Genomic DNA, 16315 nt, shown 5'->3' with positions numbered 1-16315 from the left:
CATAGACACAGTACAAAGCTAGAAGGGTTGTGGAAAGAAACACTTACCTCCAAGTCTCCTCTGCAGAGAGACTTGCTCTTGCTTCTGGGACTTTCCAACAGGGTAACAAGAAACTGAGGAGAAAGTGTTGACACAAAATAGTTACATATTAATAATAGCAGATGACCAATGCAGAACAAACAGACAGTCAAATTTTAATCTCCAACTGATAAAGTTGAGATTATTTCCCAACCATATCCCTTCAATCCAAATAAAACATTAGTGAACCAACCTTTCACAACCCCCACAGTCACCACAAAGAGCAGCAATTCTCTCACACCGCCCATGTTCATGAAAATAGTCTGTGTTATCAACAGGTAATGTCTTCCCATGTCCTGTATGAGGCTTATATAGGCCACTAATGACCTTTTACCTGACAAACATGACTTAACGATCAATTAACATGCTTGATTGAGGTGTTACATTCAGATAGAAATAGACCATGTAGAACGTATGTTGGGCAGGCAATCTTTTCTACTCCATATATTGCATTTATATCTGTAATGTTTAACCCTAATGGTCTCAGCTCAGCAGTAGAAAGAAGTAGGCCTAAATATTTTAGGTGTAATCTTCAAAGATATTAGGGGGAAATACCCAAATCCACTTTTTACAATGCTCCTGGGAAATGGGTAGGCCTCCACCATGTAGTCCTTCACAGTTTTACAGCTGTGTTATATTCCTTTATTTACATAGATCACATACATAAATATATATGTTAGCTGTAGGTAGCTTTGGGATAAAATTCCCATATTGTATTGTTACTAACATAAATCATAATATATCACATTTTCCTCATTTGCTCTGTAGGAGGTTCGTCATATGAAGGACATTCAAGTGGATGTGACCCCTAACCTGCAATAGGGGCTCAGTGGGGTGACAGACATCCTGTAAAGGATCTCCAAGCTAGTGTCTAAGGACCTGGAGGAGGCTGTGTCTACAGCTGTGGTTCAGGACAAGCATGGTAACCTAACCTAACCTCACTGTATGAAGGATTACATTGTTATGGATAGTCATCTCCAATCTGTTAAAATATCACTGTTGTTGATAACACACATTACCAAAATTATTCACACTTGTCTTCCTATTTCCACATAATCTGTCATGGTTCCCCACCTTAATAAGGCATAAAACCAACCTCTCTTTATTGCTCTCTTTATTGCTAATACAACCAAATCCAACAGCGTTCGAGTATCTTAATTCTTTTCTTCTAACCATGAATGGCAACTTTTTATCCATGTACACAAGCATGTCATTTTATCCATCCACACCCACTCTACTGCCGTATGTCCACTGCGGCTGAGACTTTCACCCACTCGTTACAGGTATTAGCAGGTAACCAACCCCACCCGGGTCTTACCCCCTAGGACTTATCCTTTGCAGGTATCAACCTGTTGTGGTTTACCTTCCAGGACATACCATATACCACAAAGCTACGACCGGTCATAATTACAATGGGACTACTGAAGAAGCTCAGGCTTTCTAGGTCCGTACCCTATAATTGGTTCAGCGTACGACTCTCATCTCCCCAAGATGTCAGAATTAGTGATAACAGGTGTAGGAACTGTGCCTACCTTGTTTCTGTTTCACTGATTCAGAATCTCTAGTTCGACTGCAAATTGTGGTGAACCCTGCTCACAGTGCCAACTGTTAGGTTCTAATTCTCAGAGTAAAAACTCGACGGACACTATGAAAGCTTTAACCAAGTTTATTCTTCCCAGAGGGTCAAGACAGCTGCATTAGACAAAAAACATATTCACACAAGCACTGATATTTAATCCTTTCTCCTATGCTGAGTCTCCTCCTACACCTCTGAACAGCCAATGCATCTCTGTTGCTAGACAGAACCTTTGTGATATCTGTTCTTCCTCACTTCATCTGACCTGACCGCTACCCCAAAGTGCTCACTCCTCCCCAATTCAAGGCTGTCATGTTGATTGGTACCAGACTGTGTCTGGTAGATTTTTCAACCAGAAATTTGCACAGTGTAGCTCTAACTCCAAAACGTTTTGGGACACTATAAAGTCCATGGAGAACCAGAGCACCTCCTCCCAGCTGCCCACTGCATTGAGGCTAGGTAACACGGTCACCACCGATAAATCCATGATAATCGAACATTTCAATAAGCATTTCTCTACGGCTGGTCATGTTTTCTTCCTGGCTACCCCAATTCCGGCCAACAGCTCCGCACACCCCGCAGCTACTTGCCCGAGCCTCCCCAGCTTCTCCTTCACCCAAATCCAGGTAGCAGATGTTCTGAAAGAGCTGCAAAAACTGGACCCGTACAAATCAGCTGGGCAAGACAATCTGGACCCTCTCTTTCTAAAATGATCCGCCGCCATTGTTGCAACCCCTATTACCAGTCTGTTCAACCTCTCTTTCGTATCGTCCGAGATCCCTAAAGATTGGAAAGCTGCCGCGGTCATCCCCCTCTTCAAAGGGGGTGACACTCTAGACCCAAACTGTTATAGACCTATATCCATCCTGCCCTGCCTTTCTAAAGTCTTCGAAAGCCAAGTTAATAAACAGATCACTGACCATTTCGAATCCCACCGTACCTTCTCCGCTGTGCAATCCAGTTTCCGAGCTGGTCATGGGTGCACCTCAGCCACGCTCAAGGTACTAAACGATATCATAACCGCCATCGATAAAAGACAGTACTGTGCAGCCGTCTTCATCGACCTGGTCAAGGCTTTCGACTCTGTCAATCACCGTATTCTTATCGGCAGACTCAACAGCCTTGGTTTCTCAAATGACTGTCTCGCCTGGTTCACCAACTACTTCGCAGACAGAGTTCAGTGTGTCAAATTGGAAGGCCTGTTGTCCGGACCTCTGGCAGTTTCTATGGGAGTACCACAGGGTTCAATTCTCGGGCCGACACTTTTCTCTGTATATATCAACGATGTCACTCTTGCTGCGTGTGATTCCCTGATCCACCTCTACGCAGACGACAGCATTCTGTATACATCTGGCCCTTCTTTGGACACTGTGTTAACTAACCTCCAAACGAGCTTCAATGCCATACAACGCTCCTTCCTGTGGCCTCCAACTGCTCTTAAACGCTAGTAAAACCAAATGCATGCTTTTCAAAATTTCGCTGCCCGCACCCGCCCGCCCAGCATCACTACTCTGGACGGTTCTGACCTAGAATACGTGGACAACTACAAATACCTAGGTGTTTGGCTAGACTGTAAACTCTCCTTCCAGACTCATATCAAACATCTCCAATCCAAAATCAAATCTAGAAACAGCTTTCTATTTCGCAACAAAGCCTCCTTCACTCACGCCGCCAAACTTACCCTAGTAAAACTGACTATCCTACCAATCCTCGACTTTGGCAATGTCATCTACAAAATAGCTTCGAATACTCTACTCAGCAAACTAGATGCAGTCTATCACAGTGCCATCCGTGTTGTTACCAAAGCCCCTTATACCACCCACCACTACGACCTGTATGCTCTTGTCGGCTGGCCCTCGCTACATATTCGTCGCCAGACCCACTGGCTCCAGGTCATCTATAAGTCTATGCTAGGTAAAGCTCCGCCTTATCTCAGCTCACTGGTCACGATAACAACACCCACCCGTAGCACGCGCTCCAGCAGGTATATCTCACTGGTCATCCCCAAAGCCAACACCTATTTTGGCCGCCTTTCCTTCCAGTTCTCTGCTGCCAGTGACTGGAACGAATTGCAAAAATCGCAGAAGCTGGAGACTTACATTTCACTCACTAACTTTAAATATCAGCTATCTGAGCAGCTAACCGATCACTGCAGCTATACATAGTTCATCTGTAAATAGCCCACCCCAATCTACCCACCTCATCCCCATATTGTTTTTATTTACTTTACTGCTCTTTTGCACACCAGTATCACTACTTGCTCATCTATCACTCCAGTGTTAGTCTGCAAAATGTTTATTACTTTGAAACTATGGCCTATTTATTGCCTTACCTCCTCACGCCATTTGCACACACTGTATAGACTTCTTTTTTTCTATTGTGTTATTGACTGACTCTGTGTTGTTGTTTGTGTCGCACTGCTTTGCTTTATCTTGGCCAGGTCGCAGTTGTAAATGAGAACTTGTTCTCAACTAGCTTACCTGGTTAAATAAAGGTGAAATAAACAAAAAATCCCAGAGGATCCCAGATGGCTAACAATAACATAACCTGACATAACGTAAACGTTATACATTAAGCTCTCTCCCTCAGTGACATGAATTAGTATATTTCATATTCTCAGAACCCAACAGTAGGTTTTAAGGTGTGGCTGCATGTTTGTCGTGGACGCATTGTCACTCTTGATGTTCTTTTTCCAGATTGCAAGTGAAACACCTTTAGATGTAAGTGCCAGTTGGTAACTTTCTCACACTTGCTTGTTTAAGGTATGGATGCAACACCCCAGTATGTCTGCAGGGGCTGGTCACTGAGATTTACCATGTTTCACATGCTACTAGACTAACCTTCCAAGTAAATATGTTACAAGTCTGAACTGGCCATCCTGGTCTTTCCTCAACTAATTGAAACCTCAGGGACAGACATGCTAAACGACTTTGATGTCAGAGCTCCCATCAGCCCTCTACACCTCGCTGTGAGTAAAGCCTACCTGCTCCTGAAGTGGTCTCCATATGACAAATGGTACCCTATTCCCTCTTTAGTACACTACTTTTGACCAGATCCTTATAGGCCCTGATCAAAAGTAGTTAACTACATAGGGAATAGGGTGCTATCTGGGATGCAGGCGTGGTGTTGATTTTCCACAGGAAGTTGACTGTCCAGATAGACTCACACACCAAATTCCTATCTATTCCTGATTAGTGTGAAATACATGCATATTCTACACAGTGATGATGAGGAAGATTTCCTTATTTTGCCATTTGAGGTAATCAACCTCAGAGGAGAAGTAGAGTGTTTGTTTCTCAATCCCACACTTGGCAGGGACCTCAGATTTTGATGCTGGGCGGGAGCAAAAATGGGCTCCCGATTGAAAGACTCTGGTCTACTTTAGAGGTCTAGCACTGTATTTCTGTTCGGGCGTACCACTGGTCTACTATAGGACATTGATTATATTAAGAGTGTATATCTATTCAGGCGTACCACTGGACTTTGCTTGAGACTGTGTTTGTGTTTCTATTCAGGCGTACCACGGCCACCACCATGCTATGGAGGTCCTGGTTCAGTCTCTGCTGGATCTAGACGTGAGGGACAGCCAGGGGCGCACCCTCTGGACCTGTCTGCCTTAAAATGCCATGTGGAGTGTGTTGACGTCCTCATCAACCAGGGAGCCTCCATCCTGGTTAAATACTTCACCCTAAAGAGGACCCCCATCCACGCTGCAGGTACACATAGGATATCACACAGAGCTTCTGTAATTAAAAAGTTTTCCTGACCAAGATGGCCATTTGTTTGGTAATGTTGCTAGGACGACAATGTCCACTCTAGGGATGTTACATGGTATAGTGTGAACATGCCCACTAGACACTGATCTAAGGTCATTTTTTGTCATGTTTTCCACTAATGATTGAGGATCTAGGGAGGGTAAGCTGATCCTAGATCAATGCACAGGGGAGACTTCTATCCAGAGCCAGGTACACAGCTAGCAGGTGACAGGCTTCGATGGCCTCAGCCCCAAAATTCTTTATTATCTGCTGTATTAACATCTTGAGGATGTCATCTACCAACACCATTGTTCTACAAATCTGTCTGTTCATGTGAAGGTTATAGTCATCCAGCAATCTGCTCATATCCTCTCTGTTTATCCTCCTCCAGCTACCAACGGTCAATCATCTCACATTCTTATATCCTCTCTGTTTATGCTCCTTTAGCTACCAACGGTCAATCATCTGACATTCTTATGTCCTCTCTGTTTATGCTCCTTTAGCTACCAATGGTCAATCATCTGACATTCTTATGTCCTCTCTGTTTATCCTCCTCTAGCTACCAAGGGTCAATCATCTGACATTCTTATATCCTCTCTGTTTATCCTCCTCTAGCTACCAACGGTCAATCATCTGACATTCTTATATCCTCTCTGTTTATCCTCCTCTAGCTACCAACGGTCAATCATCTGACATTCTTATATCCTCTCTGTTTACATCATTTACATTTACATTTAAGTCATTTAGCAGACGCTCTTATCCAGAGCGACTTACAAATTGGTGCATTCACCTTATGACATCCAGTGGAACAGCCACTTTACAATAGTTTATCCTCCTCTAGCTACCAACGGTCAATCATCTGACATTCTTATATCCTCTCTGTTTATCTTCCTCTAGCTAACAACGGTTATTCGGAGTGTTTGCGTTTGCTGATTGGAAATGCTGACCTCCAGAGTGCAGTGGACGTTCAAGACGGGAATAGACAGTAACTCATTTGGGTTTCGGATACAATTCCTTAAATAAAGAGATTTTGACACTAGGCTTTCATCCCAAATGGCAACCTATACCCTACTTGATGCACTACTTTAAACCAAAGCCCTATGGGCTCAGGTCAACAGTAGTGTACGATATAGGGAATAGGTTGCCATTTGGGACTCAGCCTGGTTATTACCAGTTTGTAATATGACCTGTTGTCTTGTGTATCAGAACCCCTCTGATGCTGTCGGTGCTGAGCGGACACACAGACTGTGTATACTCATTGCTCAACAAGGGAGCCAGAGACAAATGGCACAGAACAGCTCTACACAGAAGGGTAGTGAGGAGAGCTGGCTGTACGCGCTCACACACAGAAAGAGAGGGGGAGGCTTGTTCTGATCTAGGGATGGGGCCATTGAACTACTAGGGATGGCTTTGGTGTGGGATCTAGCATGGAATATAAATTATGCCCAAATATACCTATTATGATTCCTTATTATTTAATAGATTATGAATTATTCAAATCCATTCTTGTCTCCCCTCCCTTCCTCCTAGGCGGTGACGGGTCACGAGGAGTGCAGCACAGCGCCAGCTTCCTGGTTCGGAAAGGTAAGGGGCGGAGCCCTGTCCACCTGGTGGCGACGTCCGGACACATCGTGGTGCTGGGGTGGCTTCTACACACCGCCCAGTCAGTGTGGACCCTCCCCGTCATCACAGACAACCAGGGCTACACGTCACTACACTGGGCCTGCTACAACGGTACGTACTGGACAGAGGGACAGCGAAGTGAGCCCGAGGCCACAAACAAATACACACATAAATATAGCGTGTCTTAAATCACCACAGCCAGCTTCGGGAGGGCACGAACCGAGACAGTCCGCACAGGAGCCTTAAGAGTCCCTCAGACTGAGAGAGAGGGAGGAACAACAGGCTGGCTGGCCCACACTCATCCTCTCGTACCACCAGGTGTCCTTCCAGCAGATACTGGACTTCAGAGGAACTGCTGCTTCTATACCCCATCTTTACCTTTACCCACAAAGGTCCTAAACGGTAGAAAGTGTCCGGCCAACAGACAGACACCTTATGATGGCAATAACCTGTAGTCCAAGGGGATAGTAGCACTTCACTGAGAGCAAAACAGACAGGGATCAAAAGATGTGGAAGAAGCATTTTCAAAACCTGTTTTGACTGTAGATATTGGGCTGAGTGTTTGGGCTGAGAAAAGACATTAGGAGTGATGTTTCATTTAAGTTTCATGAGAGTGATTGTCATGTTAATCCGCACACTAAGACAGTCAGAACGCACCTAGCCTCTTGTCTGTAATCCATGTGGGAGGAGGGGAAATCATACATTTTTTATGAACAAACATTTGAATAAAATCATTCATGTCTTAAGGTCTGTGGGAATCAAAACATCGTAGTATTTGCTCTCATGAGTAATTGTAAAGTTTTGATGATCCCAAATGGAACCCTATTCCCTATACTGAATATTGAACAGGGCCCATAGTGGTCTGGTCAGAAGCAGTGCACTCTAAAGGAAATAGGGTGCCATTTAGGATGCTGGTTTTGCATACCGGTATGTGACCAACAGGACTTTTTGATGGGACATATTACATTTGTGTTATTAAACCTACCTGTCCTTTGCCCTCTAGAAAATATTTTTTAAAGTAAATGATTAATTCAGTATCTGAAGTTTGCTGTATATTTTATGAGTAATCAATGTTATTTAATGATGAACTCTGGGTTATCAGTGTGGGTTATGCATTCTATTTTATTTTGCATTGCGTCCACAACATTACATTTTTAAAGGCAATAGTAGCCTACATTTGTTTACAACTGGCAGAATTTCCATGCGTGAATTTACAACCGCACAGAGCGTTGCATCAGCACGAGATTGGAAGTGCGTCAAATCTGTACAGCATTGTTACGTCATCACTGATAAACGTTGAAACTGATGAGAAACCGCGGGAGCAGTTCAGTGATTCTCGCTAGTGCTGGAGGAGCGTTCATTTTGGCAAGGAAATGTACTGATTTTGCAAGGACATGGAGAATAAAGAGTTCAAGGTAGGCATGTTATTTAAGCAATAAGGCCCAAGGGGTTGTGGTATATGGTCAATATACCACGGCTAGGGGCTGTTCTTACGCACGACGCAACCCGAAGTGCTAGGACACAGCCCGTAGCCATGTGGTATATTGGCCATATATCACGAATCCCCGAGGTGCCTTATTGCTATTTATTATAACTGTTTACCAACATAATTAGAGCAGTAAAAAATACACGTTTTGTCATACCCATGGTATACATACAGTCTGATATACCATGGCTTTCAGCCAATCAGCATTCAGGTCTCGATCCACCCAGTTTATAATTATTTTTAAATCCCGATTTATATTAATTACTGTGGATTAAATATTGTTAAATAAATAAAAGAATGTGCTATTCATTCTGTAATATCAAACCACAAAGTCTATGGCGGGGAGTCATGAGAGTTGGCTAAAGGTACAGTAGAATCTGTTGTGGGTCAAATGGGGGACTAGGGTCAAAGGTTATTATGACACCACCTTCACATTTCTGTCCTAAATGGCACCCTATTCCCTATGTAGGCTAGTGCACTACTTTTGACCAAGATACATACACTGGTTGGCCTACGTCACGAAAAACATGCACGCTCATCAATGGCCGGAATGCGTGTATCTTGTTATGACTCTAAACCTCAGCTAGCAAGTGCTCATTATGCAAATGTATTTGTTTGCAATTAACATTTAGAGACTAAATATAGTTTACATGTTGTCAACATTCTAAGCAAACCCTGTCTATTTTACCCACAGTTACTTGCCAGTGTTGTTGCTAAACAACCAACCCGTCTATATAGCCCCACAGTGGAGGTGTCATAATACCCATAAAACCTAGCGGTCAAACAGGGAGGGAAATGGTTCCAATCGTTTTTCCACATAAAATAAGGGCTGTGTTTCATGTGGATTTACCGTGGTGTGACATTTTTATAACCATGTAAAGCTCTCATGGACAAGGTGACTTTTAGCAATACATTTGGCTCTATTTACTCTCAGATTCGAAATTTCTAATTAGCATCAAAGTAGACATGCAAAACTACAAATCCCTGCAAGCTCCTAAACGTCATTTCTAGCTGACACCTTTGCTAACAGGTATTGTGTCAATTTAAAACTTGCACTAAACAGTTCACAGAATTGTCCATTTAAAGAAATGTAGCCAATTTATTAATTACTACATTTAGCTAACATTAGATAGTTAGTCAAGAGATTCTTACCTTTGCCTCGATCAGCATGATCATCGTGGCATTTGAAATTCTTTATGATAGCCACATTAGCAGCTAATTAGCATTTAATTTTTTGGGGGTAAATACAGGCGAATATATTGATAAAAGTCACCTTGTCCTAGAGAGATTTACACAGTTATCAAAATGGTAAGCCTACCTGAAACACAGCCCTTATTTTAAGTGTTTCTAAAATCCACTATGGGAAAAATGTATGGTGGGAAAACGATTGGAACCATTTCCCTGTTTGACTACTAGGTTTTATGGGGATTTTGACTCATTCCTGTGGCACTCTATAGGGCTCCGGCCAAAAGAAGTGCACTATATTGGAAATAGGGTGCTATTTCGGACACAAGCATAGATATGATGCATTATGATGTGACCGTAGAAATAGAATCACTAGAAAGGATAGAGCCTCTGACCATGGCAATTTGACTGGTAAACTGAACTGTACACCTGACATGATGTTCTGGTGATTCTATTTCTATGCATATGATGCATTATGCTGTGACAATGAGTGTTGGGTTAATGGTGCTTTCAAGGCAAGTGATCTTGGTCAAATCATGACTTCCATGGTCTTTAGGTCGGAAAGTTGGAGCTCTAAAAAGATGCCAGAGTTTCCGACTTTATTTAATTAAATTTTGTATAAATTTTTTGTGATATCCAATTGGTAGTTACGATCTAGTCTCATCACTGCAACTTCCCAACGGGCCCGGGAGAGGTAAAGGTCGAGTCAGGAGTCCTCCGAAACATGACACGCCAAGCCGCGCTGCTTCTGACTTGGAAATCCAAGTTGGATGACTATTGAAAACGATTTTTCCCTGTCGGAGTTAGTTTTTTCCCCCCGGTTGTCTTGAACGCACTGAAGTCGGAAGTCAGAGAGTTCCCAGTTGTTTTCAACACGGCTAAAGGCGACACAGTAGGTGACATCCAAACATGACTTTGTCCTGTCTTTCAGGAGTCAGAGGTCAGTGGGAATGACCTCACCCTCATAGACCTGGATGACCCCATCAATGACGGTGATGTTATGAAGGAAGACAGGTAAGTGATTTACACTAATGACACATTTGTGACTGGTTACAGGATCACATAGGCCTACAAATACAGATTCTGTAGTAGGTCAAAGGTCCTATGGAGAGGTAGGCCCAGAGCCATGTATTTAGAGAGATGGGACATCTATCTGCATTATGTTGCATTTACATCAATATGTATACATTATATGACACAGTATAATCAAAGATATCCATATGAGAGCTGGCTCCCCATGCGCAATATTGACATTTTAAACAATAATATGTAACTGAACATCTATTTTATAATTGACTTATTGGGTAAATGAAAGGCTCAAAGGCGCTAACATGGAGTCCTTTCTGAAAGTTTGCCAAATTCTCTAAATACTGTATATACCTCTGGATAGGCCGAGTCATCTCAGAGTATTGGAACCATATAATTCGAGTGATTCTATTCTAATTCTAGAATGATTCATTCTAATTCTATAATTGGAACACATCCTCACACTCACATTATAGCACATTATAGTGACCTTAGAGAGATTTTTTTTTCTGTATCTAGATCTGATAAAGATCACAGAGAGGTTGAGAGACAGACCACGTTGGAAGAGGCTGTTCTAGAGACAGATATCCAAACTCTGTCACTAGAGGCTGAAGGAGAGATTGAGATGCAGGAGGCTGATCTGAAGACAGATGGCACGTCTCAGTCACAGAAGGTTGAAGGAGAGATTGAGTTGGACGAGGCTGTTGCCATCCCACCTCAGTCACAGGAGGTTGAAGGAGAGAGTGAGTTGGACGATGCTGTTGCCATCCCACCTCAGTCACAGGAGGTTGAAGGAGAGAGTGAGTTGGACGAGGCTGTTGCCATCCCACCTCAGTCACAGGAGGTTGAAGGAGAGAGTGAGTTGGACGATGCTGTTGCCATCCCACCTCAGTCACAGGAGGTTGAAGGAGAGAGTGAGTTGGACGAGGCTGTTGCCATCCCACCTCAGTCACAGGAGGTTGAAGGAGAGAGTGAGTTGGACGATGCTGTTGCCATCCCACCTCAGTCACAGGAGGTTGAAGGAGAGAGTGAGTTGGACGAGGCTGTTGCCATCCCATCTCAGTCACAGAAGGTTGAAGGAGAGATTGAGTTGGACGATGCTGTTGCCATCCCACCTCAGTCACAGGAGGTTGAAGGAGAGAGTGAGTTGGACGATGCTGTTGCCATCCCACCTCAGTCACAGGAGGTTGAAGGAGAGAGTGAGTTGGACGAGGCTGTTGCCATCCCATCTCAGTCACAGAAGGTTGAAGGAGAGATTGAGTTGGACGATGCTGTTGCCATCCCATCTCAGTCACAGAAGGTTGAAGGAGAGATTGAGTTGGACGAGGCTGTTGCCATCCCATCTCAGTCACAGGAGGTATGATGTATTGTGTTTTGTGTTTTAATGACGCATTGAAGATTAAAATGACAAATGAATTTTCCAAGCTTGAGCTAGTAAAGGTCTTCTAATCTAGGAGGCCAAAGGTGAGAGTGAGTTGAATCAGGTTGATCTGAAGACAGCCACATCAACTCTGACACTGGAGGTCGAAGGAGAGAGTGTGATGCAGGAGAGTGATGATCTACAAACAGCCGGGACATCTCAATCCCAAGAGACTGAACGAGTGGCAAAGGTAAAGGCTTCCAGATAACAGTGTGTGTATGTACATTTCTGTTTGTGCATGCAGACCGTAGTTCGTAAACAGACATTGCATTAACAGTGCTATGGCGAATTTGATTGAATTCCAGCCTAAGTCTGCTTTCTGTCGTCCCCATCAGGCTGCAGCCTCCCAGACCAGCCTCACCCTTAGCAGGGGAAAGAGAAGCTGCCCAGACCTACACACCTTTGTGCAGGACATGAAGGATGGGTAAGTTGCTCTTTGGCTTCCCCATGCATCCCCTAGATATGTTCCCTATTAGAGCCTTGGTCAACAATAGTTCAGTATTTAAGGAATAGGGGCCATTTGGGACGCACCCATAGGGACAATCTCAATTGCATACTCCTCACGTCCTCTCTTCTCGCCTCCTTCTCAAAACCCATTGGATGAGAAAGCCCTCCCTTTTGACCTTCTCGTCCAATGGGTTTTGAGAAGGAGGTGATGAGTCTCGGACAAATACAAGGGACTTAACTGACCAAATGACCAATCAGGGATGTTTGGATGTGGCCTAGTTCCATAGAGGTCCATCCATAACGTAATCTAAGAGAATAGAGGTAATGTCATGTAGTTTAATTGTGTGCCTTCTGGATAAGAGCGTCTGCTAAATGACTTAAATGTAAATGTAAATGTAAATTTACTTTTCAGCCATTGGAATCTGCTGAGTGAGAATATGTGCGCCGGGGTGAGTTATAGTCACTTCTAAAGTAGTTCATGTTGGTAAGATGGACCAAACATTCCAAACTCTTATTGGTGGAAATCGTGCAGGACCTTTAATTCAGAGGTTCCCAAACTTTTTCACTCAGGCCCCCCTTTCCAGCATTGTGGAACATCCTGAACCACTGCTTTAATTGACTAGCTTGAGTGAACACATGGTGCAGCAGTGCAGCCCCGTTAACAAACTAACTCTGTATGGTCTTTTAACATTTAAGATGAGCAGACATGAGTTTAGTGCCAGGTGCATGGATATCACAAATTGGGTGATGGAGTCTACATCCACTGTGGTCATTCCCGCCCTTGACCTCACCATGCAGATAGAGCTCTCTGATTCGTCAAGCTCTTCTGGATCAGGAAGTAATGAGGCAAGAGAAGTGACTTCTCTTGGCCGCAGCGTCAGATTCAGCTTTAGTGGAGGACCCAGTAGGCGCACCAGTTCTAGAACCGCTTGCAGCACACGAACTCCCACCCCTTTCCCCTCCTCTCACAGGTACTTACCCCTATCATCTTCTCTCATAGGTACCTAACCCTATCCCCTCCTCTCATAGGTACTTACCCCTATCCCCTCCTCTCACAGGTACTTACCCCTATCCCCTCCTCTCATAGGTACTTACCCCTATCCCCTCCTCTCACAAGTACCTACCCCTATTCCCTCCTCTCACAGGTACCTACCCCTATCCCCTCCTCTCATAGGTACTTACCCCTATCCCCTCCTCTCATAGGTACTTACCCCTATCCCCTCCTCTCATAGGTACTTACCCCTATCCCCTCCTCTCATAGGTACTTACCCCTATCCCCTCCTCTCACAGGTACCTACCCCTATCCCCTCCTCTCACAGGTACCTACCCCTATCCCCTCCTCTCATAGGTACCTACCCCTTTTCCCTCCTCTCACAGGTACCTACCCCTTTTCCCTCCTCTCACAGGTACCTACCCCTATCCCCTCCTCTCACAGGTACCTACCCCTATCCCCTCCTCTCACAGGTACCTACCCCTATCCCCTCCTCTCACAGGTACCTACCCCTAGCCCCTCCTTTCACAGGTACCTACCCCTATCCCCTCCTCTCACAGGTACCTACCCCTATCCCCTCCTCTCACAGGTACCTACCCCTAGCCCCTCTTTTCACAGGTACCTACCCCTAGCCCCTCTTTTCACAGGTACCTACCCCTATCCCCTCTCACAGGTACCTACCCCTATCCCCTCCTCCCACAGGTACCTACCCCTATCCCCTCCTCTCACAGGTACCTACCCCTATCCCCTCCTCTCATAGGTACCTACCCCTAGCCCCTCCTTTCACAGGTACCTACCCCTACCCCCACCTCTCACAGGTACTTACCCCTTTCCCCTCCTCTCATAGGTACTTACCCCTTTCCCCTCCTCTTCTTGTAGGTCTTTCTAAAAACATTATTCCCATGTCCCTTGTTATAGGTACAAATATCCATTCCAGATCCACTTAGTGAGAAATACTACTTAGATACTTCCAAATTCTTGGATCATATTTTGTATTTTGTTACCATGTACTATTAATTTCTGTTGTGCATTCTGCAGGTCCATGACTTCCTTGCTGAGTGAGGATGAAGAGCGATATGTCTCCTCACCTGAGGGTGGTGATAGAGAGATGAAACACAGACCCCACTCAGCACCACTGAGATCTGTGTTTGGAATCTCTGAGGATTCTGTCTTCAACATGGTCCAGAGCGGCCAGTCGCAGAGTGACATCGTACTGTCGTCCAGTTGGAGTAGACGGGAGAAATACAGACCTCTCAAAATACCAACGGACACCAGGTTTATGATGGGTATTGTAGAGTTGGTTATGAACCTTCTCAACTCCAGATTGGCTGAGCTAATGCCAAGTCTCAGTCAGGGAACTCTAGGTCCGCTGTCTGGTAGTTACTCAGCAAGTCAGCAGTTTGCCCAAGAGATGCTAAGCATGGTGTCTGCTAAGATGTATTCCCATGCCATAGAGCATATTGCGCACGGCCACAAGTCTCCCCTTGAGTTAGAGAGGGAGCTTGAGGCCATATTGGGTCCTCTGGCTGGACAGGTTATAGTCATCATCATAGATAGCATCTTCAAGGCTAAAGCCAACGGAGGAAACAAGGGGCGAGCGACCAGCCCCTTGACCTATTTTCTCACTGCCATTTCGGCAGAAGTACAAAGCCTAGTTGTTCAGAGATCGGCTAGCAGACCGTCCACCAGACTGTCCAACAACGACCCACTGCTGAACATTTCCAAGTCAAAGGTCTTAAGATCAGTTCTGCTCAAAATGGCAGAACTCTTTGGTCAAGGTCCAAGTGAAACCTGTCTAGTTCCACTAGTCCAGAGTCAGTCCGACAACTCTATTTGCGACTGGACTCTGAATGCAGGCACCATTCATCCAAGTCAATTTCTGTCCAACAACAGAATGACAGAAGTTTCATCCGATGTTGTGGATCTTGTACTTGAGGTTTTTGGGATAACAGGATTTTTGGATAGCAGGAGCCCGTCAAGGCCACAGAGTGCCTGCTCCTACAACTCAGCTAGTGGAGCAATAGACATGAGAGCTCTTGCTGGGGACTTGGTCAGACAGGTGTCTGTCAAATTCAGACCCTTTGTCTCTGAGAGTCAACTCTCCACCATGTCCATGACAGATCTGTCATCATCTATTTCTGACTCCACCTTGAAGCAGTTGTGTTGTAGCTCTGCTGTTGCTGCAGCAACTGTCTGTCAAGCAATCAAAACGGAGCTCGAGAGCCAGAGACCTACCAACCTGTCAGCCAGAGACCTACTATCGTCTCTGGTAGAGACCATTGAGGACATGGATATCTCTGACGTCCTCCAGGGCCCGTCGGCCATTTTGGAGGAGGCTGCTATGATAAAGCACCCGGAGATGTCCACCTCGATAATATACAGGTCTTTGCTTCTCGACTCATCTCTCGCCTCCTCTAACATGGTCACTGAGAGCATTATCTTCAACAGTCCACGCCCATCAGAGGAGAATGTGAGTATTCAGAAGGTGCTCCCTGCTGATAAAGTTGACATCCTCCATGGTCAACCAGTGGAGGAGTATATCATCAAAGCTGAACAATGCATCACTCAGGTTATTCAGGATGCAGCTGTGACATATACTGGCGTGCTGGATAAAACCGACACTTGTGGGAAACTGTCGGAAGTTCTGTCTGTCTGTGTTTCCGCGGAGAATATTGAGGAAGCATCCTCTGATCTATTTGGTGGAATTATTTCCGACCTGCATGAGGTA

General features: G+C 44.8%; 1 protein-coding gene across 2 annotated transcripts; it reads left to right on the top strand.

Moving 5' to 3' along the window:
- The first annotated feature begins 8260 nt into the window (after positions 1-8260).
- Positions 8261-13096, top strand: LOC129848533 (retinitis pigmentosa 1-like 1 protein). Of its 2 annotated transcripts, XM_055915691.1 has the most exons (6): positions 8261-8447; positions 10635-10717; positions 11249-12086; positions 12184-12339; positions 12485-12573; positions 13009-13096. In XM_055915691.1, exons 1-6 carry the CDS (start codon positions 8427-8429, stop codon positions 13064-13066), a joined length of 1245 nt encoding a protein of 414 aa, XP_055771666.1. In that variant the 5' UTR covers positions 8261-8426; the 3' UTR covers positions 13067-13096. The 2 variants fall into 2 exon arrangements, with proteins under 2 accessions (XP_055771666.1, XP_055771667.1); XM_055915692.1 differs by lacking the exon at positions 8261-8447 and having other exon boundaries at positions 10633-10717; positions 11335-12086.
- Positions 13097-16315: the final 3219 nt, after the last annotated feature.

Source organism: Salvelinus fontinalis, unplaced genomic scaffold, assembly GCF_029448725.1.
Source record: "Salvelinus fontinalis isolate EN_2023a unplaced genomic scaffold, ASM2944872v1 scaffold_1044, whole genome shotgun sequence".
In the NCBI taxonomy this organism is placed as follows: domain Eukaryota; kingdom Metazoa; phylum Chordata; class Actinopteri; order Salmoniformes; family Salmonidae; genus Salvelinus; species Salvelinus fontinalis.
Note: the sequence above shows the minus strand (reverse complement) of the source record. Positions and strands in the feature narration are given on the sequence as shown.